This window comes from Macaca fascicularis, chromosome 6 (genome assembly GCF_037993035.2).
Source record: "Macaca fascicularis isolate 582-1 chromosome 6, T2T-MFA8v1.1".
Taxonomy (NCBI): Eukaryota; Metazoa; Chordata; class Mammalia; order Primates; family Cercopithecidae; genus Macaca; species Macaca fascicularis.
Genome location: NC_088380.1, coordinates 167190199 through 167200868, shown reverse-complemented (window position 1 = coordinate 167200868; position 10670 = coordinate 167190199). Strand labels below are relative to the sequence as shown.

Genomic DNA, 10670 nt, shown 5'->3' with positions numbered 1-10670 from the left:
TCTGTCTTATTTCAAAAAGTGTCAGAACTTAACAAAATAGCAACAACCCCCACAAGATGCAAATTATCTGTATTAATGGAGGAGCATCTGCTTAAAGTTCTCAGTCTCAACACACATTATGCACACTGCAATCTGATTAACAGCAGATGAAAAGATCAGATCCCTCCATACTCAGTTGTGACCCAGAGGACAGCAATTAATTGGTAAGAGACTGACTAGTCTCCTTGCTCCAAGCCCTTGGTTCCCTCTACCACAAAAGACAATTTTCCAAAGCTTCAGTTTGTGTTGCAGAGTATGAAAGCCATTCAGAACTACACTTTGGTTTTTTCGTTGTTTTTGAGTGTCTCACTCTACCACCCAGGCTGGATTACAGTGACATTATAGCCACTCAAGTTGTAAGCTTGAACTCCTGGGCTCAAGCGATCCTCCTGCCTCAACCTCCTGAGACTAGGACTACAGGTACGTGCCATCACACCCCGCTAATTATTTTTAATTTTTTTAGAGACAAGGGTCTTACTACATGGCCCAGATTGATCTCGAGCTCCTGGGATCAAGCAGTCCTCCCGCCTCACACTCTCAAGTGCTGAGATTACCAGTGTGAGCCACTGTGTCCAACCTATACTTTGCTTTTCTTAGCAGTCCTATTTTACCTGAAGATGCTAAATCTAACTCTCCCCTAAAGCCAAATGCCCTAGTAGTCTTATGGTATTATCTTCTCCTAGAAGTCTGCCTTTCTACTAATTCCAGAAAGTCACACGGATTCAGTTATATTTAGAAGGTAAAACGTTTTAAAATCAGGATAAGCAGTTGTGGGTGTTCTTAGTATTTCACGCCTAATATCCTTCAACTTCCTTCAGTAACAATGCCAAAGGGTTCACATTCTAACTTGACCATAGAAGCTACTGATATATCAAGGGAAAGACTTCTTATATAACTTAGCATCAAGCAAGGGTCAAATTCAGGTGATTACAGGGCCCAAGCAAGTCAAGTGAGTTAAGTAGGCTAGGTCTGAGAAGAGACACAAAAAGCAAAAGGATCACTTCAGTTCTCACTAAGGCCATTTAAGGCAGGGTCTTGGGATAGAAAGCCTACATTCCACCCAAAAGGCGGCAGCAGCCATCCACCTCCAACCCCAGCAAGTGACAGAAATAGGGTCTACTATGGACACATCTCTTTTCAAGAACTCTCCAAAGCCAGATTGGTGAAACATTGGAATTTTAAATAGTGGAAATGATTAAGGTTTTTAAAATATCTACCCCCTCCCTCAAAAAAAAAAAAAAACCTATGAGCAACCATTTGCCATCTCTATTTTGATTCCAACCTCAGAACTGAGATCAAAATACCAGCTCTAGCGTTTTCTAGCTCTTCACATCTTTGACAAATCAATGAACTTCTGAGCTTCATTGTCTTATCTGGAAAATAGTGTCAAACATTAAACACAATAATGCTTCTCAAATACTCATGTCCAGCACAAGGTAAATAACTAAATATAGTTTCCTATAGGTGGAGTGTAGACCTTACTATCAGTAAATTATCTCCAGTGATCTTTAAGGAACCTAATTGAAGATCCCAAGGAGGCTGAATTCTCAGATTTACAGCCTTTCAATACTGAGTATTAAAGTCATTAGAAACTAAGGCAAACCAGCAATAAAGAATGCCTAGCAATAGATACTTAATGAGTTGGAAGGAGCTCTTCTAATTAAGAGATCTAATAACTGTCACTAGTTAATGGCCACAAAGTCAATAAAGTATACATTGAGGGGTACACTTTTCAGGAAAAACAGTGGTGGCTTCTAAAATAAGCTGTTAAACCAAAAGGATTTAAGTTTTTAGAAATCAGACAAATCTCTATTGTCACATTATAGACTCTTTGTTAAACACCTCGGCTAGCTTTCATATTGTTTTAAGTAAACTCCACGGAAAAGCAAACACAATACTTGGAAGAATCTGTTAAAGAATGCTTTATTAATACAAATACGCACAAACTCTGAAGCACTAAGAAATTTAAATATCTATGTCACAGCAAACAGGTGGCAATTCAACATCCAGGGTCGACAGAATGCTTGAAGGAGACTGCAACAGATCTAGAAAACAGGAATCTCTTATTAAATTTCTGCAAATCGTTGAGTCATTGTCCATATCAACATAGATATCAGCTGTCAAAAACTCATGTTTTTCCCTTTGTCTGATCAATCACCTCCATCCCCTCCTGACACACACTTTTTGGAATATGTCTGTGGCCCCAGAATTGACTTTCATTAGGAAGTAAGTCTTATAAGTATCTGAATCTCTTAGAGACCAAAGTAAGAGCTAACAGTCTCACTCATGTAACTTATTAGCACAAATTATCCCACATCAGAACAAACAGAAAACATAATGATGGCTTTGACTACCCGTTCAAACAAAGACCTCAAACCTTCTGCAGTAAGAAATTATTGTCAGTCTATGCCACAGCACAGGTGTTTGGATCTTATATTAGCTTTGGATATAACATGGAATCATCATTCCAAACAAGTTTATTATATATGCTTCAACTTACAGCCTAAGAAGATGTGAGAATTAATCTTTTAATTAAGACTACCCAGTTTCCAGAATAACAATTTTACTGGGGCATTTGGGACCAAAAAGCAATACCAATTGAGAATAGTTTATTTTTCTGAAACCTTATCCTTGTCATTTGAAGGACAGAAATGACTCACAGGCTCACCTCCCGCACAACTTTGTTCCCACGGTAATGGAAGTGTTATGAAACAAATTGTTTGCAGCCCTTCTAGAAGGGCACTTGCTCACTTACTGGATTCCCATGGTGGAGAGGGCATCTTCACAGGTGAAGGGGGGCCCAGCTGAAACAGCTTTTCAAGCTCTCTCTCCTCGTCAAGGATCATGAGAGGCACTCCACTCAAGGGGAGGTGCGCAATCTGGTGCTCTTCAGGCAGGTCAAAACTCTCAAAGTCTGTTACAGAGAGAAAGTGTTTTTGTCAGAGCAGCAGTTCTCAGTGTGGGCTGTAGACTCCTTGTGGTCTGAGACACTTTCAGGGGGTCCATGAGGTCAAAACTATTTTCATGACAATATTCACACCTTTTCCCACTGGGTTGACATTTGTGATGATGGTACCAAGGCAATGGTGGATAAAGCTGCTGGTGCCTCAACACAAATCAAGGCAGTGACAGTAAACCATAGGAGCAGTCTCTATGTTCTGCATCTTTCTGCACTTGTAGTTTAAAAATGCCAGTTTCACTTAATGTCACTTCACCATATGCAGTAGAATGTATTAATTTTATTAGCTCTCCATCCTTGAGAAGATGTCTTTTTAATGTTCTATGTGATAAAATGAGAAGTATGCCATAAAGCACTTCCACTGCACACCAAAATACGATTATCTCAAAGCAAAAGGATTTGTGCAATTGTCTGAGTTGCAAGCTAAAACTAGAGAACTTTTTCCTGGAATACTGTTTTTACTTGAATTAACAACTGCAAGAAATCCCATGGTCACTCAGACCTGGATGCCTGTCACACTTTTTCTCAAAGGCATGAAAGAAGTCCATCACCTCAAGGAAAACTGACAGGCTTTGTTACCAACGGCAGAATATAAAATGTCAAAATTTTGTCAAAAACCAAAAAATGAATTTTTTTTTTTTTGAGACACAGTCTCACTCTTTCACCCAGGCTGCAGTGCAGTGGCACAATCTCTGTTCACTGCAACCTCTGCCTCCCGGGTTCAAGCAATTCTCCTGCCTCAGTCTCCCAAGTAGCTGGGATTACAGGCGCGCCCACCACGCCCGGATAATTTTTGTATTTTTAGTAGAGACGGGGTTTCACCATGTTGGCCAGGCTGGTCTTGAACTCCTGACCTCAGGGGATCTGCCAGCCTTGCCTCCCAAAGTGCTGGGATTACAGGCATGAGCCACTGTGTCTGGCCAAAAGAAGGAATTTTGGAACACTTAACTGCAGTCATTAGCTTGACAGGTGCCTTAGACTTTTCTGATGAGATCAGTTGTGATATTAATGTGCTTTTGATATTATATAATCTCAACATATGAGTATCTACATATCTCAGTGAATCAATATTTCTGAATGCTCAATGCAAGATAGATGCAAGAATAAAAGATACACTCCAAGTGCAAAACAGACCGATGGATTTTACTGTCAAGATACAAAATGCTCATTGATATGCTTTCAGATTCCACATTGCAATTATATATTCAGAAACAGCCACTTGTGGGTTTTAGTGTAGTGGCAAAGAAAACTATCCACGCTTATCTGAAAAGACTATTAAAAACATATCTGTGTGAGGTCAGGTTTTCTTCATATATTTTTCAAAAATAGAAACCATGCCATTCTTCTCAAAACTTTTCCAAAACAAATATTTTATGTTAAAAAAAATTTACATTAATGTAATGTGATTACTTAGTGAATATCTTAAGTTTTTCAGTTTTAATTTCTAAATCTTTGTCCTTAGGTATGAAAGTTCTCTAAAGCCTAAGTACTCAAGAATTAGTCTGCTCTTTTTCAAGCCTGGTAAAACCCAGAAGTCAAGAAAGAATTGAATGATATGTGACTATTTAGCTTAAAACTACTGAATTGTAAAGGAAATCATAAACAGACAAAAGACTCCAGAGGAAAGAAGTCTGCAATCTAAGGGGAGCTAATTTTATCTACAAAGAGCTCTTTAATCAAAGAAAAACACAAACAGGAAGTTAATAAAAGAAAAACTAAGTGGCCAATAATCAAATATGCTCACCACACAAATTTAAAACAATAAAATATTTCTTTTCTGATAAAGATTAGAGTTTTAAAACATTGATAGTGAACATGGAGGAAGCAGCCATCTTCATCCACTGTAGATGGATTTAACAATTTACACTATTTTGAAGGGCCACTTAGCAATATCTCTTTCCTCTAACACAGGATACTGTGGTCTTCATTCTTGATCAATATGCATAAATCTACCTCATTTTTCCCAATGGCTGAATGATAATTATTAGCACGATGCACCACATTTTATAATTTTAAAACTTAATCACACAAACCCTCGAACCCAGCAATCCTTCTCAGTTTCCCTCCTGATGTACTCACAAACTTGCAACGAGATCATTTCAAGAATACTAATCGTAGAAATGTTTCTAGTTTCTAAAAGCCAGAACAATCTGAATGCAAATTAGTAAAAGAATAACTACATGACCTCTTTGGCTAAATAAAAGGGTAAAAGATCCAGCTCAGAAATCTGTAAGGCCCTCCCTGATCTGCCCCCACACCTCACCTGTATCCTCCTTCACCGTGCCTGTATTTTTCCTAGAACCACTTCAGTCCCTTTTCCTACCTCAGGATCTTTGCACCACTTTGACCTACAATGCTCTTTTTTCCGGCTCACACTCACAGTGAGATGGCTTGTCCAGCATCTGACTTTCCCTTCAAATTGTGGGCTCCCATAGGCAGGGCCCATCTTGTTAAACAGTGTGTCCAGCACCTAGCGATGCCTGACACACAGTGGCTTCTCCTCAAATGGCTGAGTAAATTAAAGCTTGAAAAGCTGTTTCCAAAACAGAAAATACTTCAGATACATGTAGCAGGTTGAAGAAATTTGAAAAACACGTCTTCACTGTCTTATGTAGATTTTTCTAACCAAAGAAATAATCCTACCAAAGCACTCTCAGGCATTGACATAAAGCTCACTTTCTAAAAGGCTTGTGAGAAAGACTGTCCACAATGGGACTTATTCAATATTCATGAATACATCTTACCTCCTCTAGGTGATAAGCTTTTACAGACAGGAACAATGTCTTCTGTATCTTTGTTCCTATTCCCCTCCTGATCTAAGATGATACCTTGCAAATAATTCCATCAACAAGTACATTTGTCCAAAACGACCCAGATTCAGACAGTCTCATTATAGTTTTTGGTCATATATTATATTCATATCAAGTTACAGCTGAGCTGAATACTAAGAAACTAAAGGCCAAAAGCACTTTTTGCAATTACAAAAGATACTACCTAGAGGATTGAAGGGAAAGAATTTTTCTATTTCTGGATAGGCATCGTCTGAGGCAGGAACAGAACTTTTTGTTTTAACAGTCTTCTCAGTCATCTAGAACAGCCAAAGAAAATATGGGTTAGTGAGAGTGGATGTCTTATTAGCTGATTAGTTTTTAAATTTGTCAATTTCATGCTGCCTTCTAAGAAGCCATAATCCTTAGTTTTCATAATTACACCTAAATATACTTCAAATAATATGATTCAAATGTAATTCGAGTAGCATGACTCAAAAGTTAAAATCTGAAATGTAAGTACCAGCACCTGTCAGCGTAAGTTATCAAGAATGCAGAGTTAATTCAGAGCTAATCAACGCAATTATTCAACCTAACAGAGGAGAAAACGGGCATGAATCACCCAGGATAGTAGCTAATCATCAAAGCCATTTTTGGCTTATAGGAGTGTGATTTTTCTGCAAGTGTTACCTAATTATGTACTTGGTTAATATTAAAAACAAGTTTGTGTTCCTCAAATACACTGAGTAAGAGGCAGCAAGACACTGTCAAGGACTTTAGAAAAACGCCATGGGCAATCTCCTAGTCTGGAGTTGACGGGTCTACTACAGTCTACTACAGAAGGGTGCTACAATGGAAGCCGGCATATTCCTGATTTATCTCACCTCACATAAGCATGCCTAGAACTCCCTATGGGGTTCCCACACTTCGGTTCTGTGTCTCATTGTTTTTGCCATATCTTTGCAATTCCTGTATTTAATATTTTTAAGTTAATTCACTTTTTTAAAAAGACATCCTTGTCCTAAGTTGCACTACATGTAATTCACCAGTTGTTTCCTAATGCAAATTAAACAAAACAGTTATTCAAATAAAGTGTTAATCCTCATGCTAACGTCATCTTTCACAGCAAAGTGCTCTCAGTCTGGGATACACAGACCTGTAGCTTGTGACCCACACTCACACAAACATCAACATGCTAGCAAATTGTCACCTAACAAGCTGCTGCTTGCCCTGGAAGGCTAGGCGGAGAATGGCAACACCTGTGCTATTATAGCAGCAACAGAACCTCTTAAGGCACCCTCTCGCTCAGTACGTATCTGTAAGTAGATACCACCAACCAGTTTTAAGACACTAGTTAAGGACAGGTGAGGGACAAATATGCATTAGCTGCATCTGAGATTTCCAATCTCAAGGCACCAAGAGGTCCACAAGGACAATCTGAGTTTCCTCCACTACTCTGCTTGCTAACCTCTATCTCCCTTCTACTCAGAGGGAAGAAAGCTGGGTAGGATGATGCCAATCGTCATTTTAAGAGTCAAAAGCGCTTAAGTGTTTAAACAGTGTCTTTATAGCCAACACTTACCTTTTTGGCAGAAAAGTTTGGCTGTTTTTGTTTGAGGGGTCCCTTGGTCTTTACAGACTTTTCTGTAGCTCTGTTGACGGTTCCCAAAGCCTTTCTTGTAGCTTTAGGTAAGGCTGGTGGAGCATCGAACGTTTTGCCAAAACGTGGTGTTGAAACTTGAGATCTCCCATCTAAGGCTTTGATTGCTGAAGAAAAAGTCTTACTATAAGAATATTCCAGCAGCAAAATACCTGTACAACTTGAATACTGTGTATGTAAACTTGACCTAACTCTCACCCCCAAACCCACCCCCCATTATTGGTAGTGGTATGGCTACGATAGGCCTAATAGCTGAGATTCAGTACTCCCATAAATCATCTCATTAAGATACTGAAAATGAAAAAGGACCAATAACAGACTTGACTCCATTTGCCCAAAAAGTACACTAAATGTCTCGTCCAGCTCCAGGCCACGTACACAATAGCAGTGTATCCGACTGCAGCCTTGTGTACTTACAAGGTCCAGACCCCAACTTCAGCCCATCCTTAGCAGCCACACGGGTGCCTGGTTCTCCATTTTCCTTATCAACATAGATTAGAGTAGCCATTCTGGATTATTCTAAAAATGAGAAATACATATTAGATACTGGGGAAGGTGGGAGAAGCAAAGGTATAGCAACATACCAAAGTTTTTATCCTAGGGATGTCCACACAAAAACAAGAGCTAAACAGCGGGACAGTCACGGGCGTGAGCCAACAAGTACTTAATCCAGCTCTCAAATCTTCCAGCCTGAGTCAGAGGCTCTAAGGTCCCAAGGAGCAGGCGGTTTGGGGCTGGCACTCTTCAGAGAATTGCCGTGGGTCCAGTTCGCAGTCCGAGACCGCGCTCAAACAGGCTCGGAGCCATCTACGCCCCAGGCAGTCCCCCAACCCCAGCCCCAGCCCCAGCTTCAGCCCCAGCCCAGCCCCAGCCCGCCTCCTTCCCCACCCGACCACGCTCACCTAAACAGCCGCAACCCTCCAGTTCACTCACGCAGCTTCCAACAGCTACATTCGTCTAAGGCGGCGGTGAACGGACGCGGCGCACTCCCGGTTTAAACCACAACTCGCGGCCCAATTGGCTCTTCCGCTCAAGAGGCGGGGTCGGGGGCGTGGTCACCAAGCCGAACCAATGGAAGGGACCTAAGCAGCCAGGACTCCGCCCCAAAAGCTCTTTCTTGCAAACTTTGTGGCACGTTTTCTGGGGAAAAAAATCTAGGGTCGTGTAATATTTTAAAAAAAAATTGAGAGGCTTTTTTTTTGCTCTCCATATTATTAAGCTGCATGGACTGTGGTACTGACTCAATAACAATGTTTTATTGCTTTAAGATATATTTATTTAAATGGCACCGTAGAAAGGATGGAAAATAAATAGAAATATTGTAGAAATGGTCGAAACAACCAACGTTGGGTCTAAAGAATACTAGGAGAGAAAAATTTAAAATTAAGAAGAAATTTAAGTACAGATAGATCAAACAGCAGCGTTTGAGTCATTCTCTTATGCTTATGATTAAGAACGAACTAATCATTCCCTAATCTGAGGATTATCCTCAATACTTCAGGCTAAGATGCTGTTTCTGTTATACCATCACGAATCTGTTTTAGGAACAAAATTATGATTCTAATGAATACATAATTTAGTCTTCCCTTAAAATCCTATCATTTAATACTGATTTATTTTAAACCTCTAAGATCTCAATAATACACTAACCAAAGCTGTCTGGAAGAGCTTGGCCAGGGAGCAAGAGAACATCAGAGAGATAATAAAGATATAAAAAAGGAATTCCAGTTTCCCAGATATGAAAAGAAATTTTGCTTGAAAAAGTTGACGACCTTTTCCTGTTTCTATAGTAAAATGGAATACACTGAACAACCACAAGATAAAGGTATACATTCAAAAGATAGGGCTGACCTGTGTCATTCAAACTCGGCTTCCCACAGGTCACCATATATACATTTTATACCTGCAGATCAGCTGAGAGAGAGGAGTTGATTCCATATTACTCTTTCACAAAAGGCTTAACACTATACCTGACATAGACATGGTTCTCAATATATGCCAGTTCATCATCTCTTCTTCCCTGGCATTTCAGGACCAATATTGATTGAATGATTCATTCATTCACAAATATTTATTGAATACCTATTAAATGGTGGACTTTATACTAGGTATCAAGAAGAAAAGAGCCTAACTTAAGGTGAAGAAAAGAGGAAAGACATAAAAATATGCATACCTTTATTGTCCCTTCACTGCTCTCTTTCCTTTATTCCCACCCCTTATTTCCTCCTGTATCTCCTAAATTTTACATCATCATATTATATTATCAGCACTCAAAGTGTTAATTTTTGAGACTAAATCTTTACAACACCTATAGCTTCGAAGTGGGGATTCTCTATCTACAGAAGTTTTGGGGTGCAAGGTTTATCTCCTTAGGATGTCTTCTTTGTTTCACCAACAGAAAGCATTGTTTCTCCCAAGGCCATGCATCAGCTGTAAACCATAACCACCCTCTCTTTGAATAACCACTGTTTTCTTACTAATGATGCCCTCAGACCAGCTTTGCTATTACTATTACTGAAAATACTCAATTGCTAAACCACCCTCACTCATAACAGCACTTAGTCCCTAATCAGTTTCTCCTAATCCTGCTTTACAAACAGCAACCCATCCAGAACCAATCCCGGCTTTCCTAGACCTTCCTCAGAATCCTCCAGAGGGACCTCAAGTCTTAGAAAAGATTCAACTCTCTTGTCCTGGGCTTTCTGATTCTTCTTCGAGATGTGCTCTCCTGGTGGTTTTGGCTAATTAGACCTTAACACTCCTAAGCAAATTTCAGGAATGTTTTTAAGTGGAAAAAAACAAAGCCTGAGTGATTTATAGACTCTACTCACTTTCACGCCAGTCTCTGTTTCTTCATCTACTGCCCTGTAAAAGCAGAATTAATATTTATGCTCCTAAACTCCAGGTATTGCAAATTGTTAATACGAAAAAAATAGATTCTATTATGTTGGGCTATTTTATTGAGGCAGGAATGGTAGCTATTTTAACTTTTACATTCAAAAACGATACACGTTATGGGGGGGGAGGGGGAGAACAACCAGAATAGAAAGCACAAAGAAAAAAAAATCACAAGAAATTCTACTACGAAAATTAGTTTATTTTCCAGTATTTTATTTCACATGTATACTTTTAAAGAAGGGATGGGATAGCATAGATACTAATGTTTCTCCAAAATGGAAATCGTCGTGTTTTTTCCTAATGATAACGTGCCTTATGTTCTTACAGCACCCGGTATTCCTTTCAT

The 10670-nt window shown here is 39.4% G+C and overlaps 1 protein-coding gene across 2 annotated transcripts; it reads right to left on the bottom strand.

Annotated features, from left to right (window-relative positions):
• Nucleotides 1-1946: 1946 nt before the first annotated feature.
• On the bottom strand, nucleotides 1947-8396 carry PTTG1 (PTTG1 regulator of sister chromatid separation, securin). 2 transcript variants are annotated; one of them, XM_005558437.4, is made up of 6 exons: nucleotides 8329-8396; nucleotides 7844-7945; nucleotides 7349-7533; nucleotides 5993-6086; nucleotides 2795-2953; nucleotides 1947-2084 (listed from the first exon to the last, which is right to left on the bottom strand). In XM_005558437.4, the coding sequence occupies exons 2-6, from the start codon at nucleotides 7932-7934 to the stop codon at nucleotides 2005-2007; spliced, it is 609 nt and encodes a 202-aa protein (XP_005558494.1). In that variant the 5' UTR covers nucleotides 7935-7945; nucleotides 8329-8396; the 3' UTR covers nucleotides 1947-2004. The 2 variants fall into 2 exon arrangements, with proteins under 2 accessions (XP_005558494.1, XP_005558495.1); XM_005558438.4 differs by having other exon boundaries at nucleotides 8360-8396.
• Between the last annotated feature and the right edge of the window lie 2274 nt (nucleotides 8397-10670).

Bases quoted from the DNA above. Each gene is read 5' to 3' on its own strand.
- PTTG1 (XM_005558437.4), bottom strand. From the start codon at position 7,934: ATGGCTACTCTAATCTATGTTGATAAGGAAAATGGAGAACCAGGCACC. The intron at 7,534-7,843 runs GTAAGTACACAA...CTTTTTCTTCAG, and splicing joins GAAGTTGGGGTCTGGACCTT to CAATCAAAGCCTTAGATGGG. The intron at 6,087-7,348 runs GTAAGTGTTGGC...TGGCTGTTCTAG, and splicing joins CAAACTTTTCTGCCAAAAAG to ATGACTGAGAAGACTGTTAA.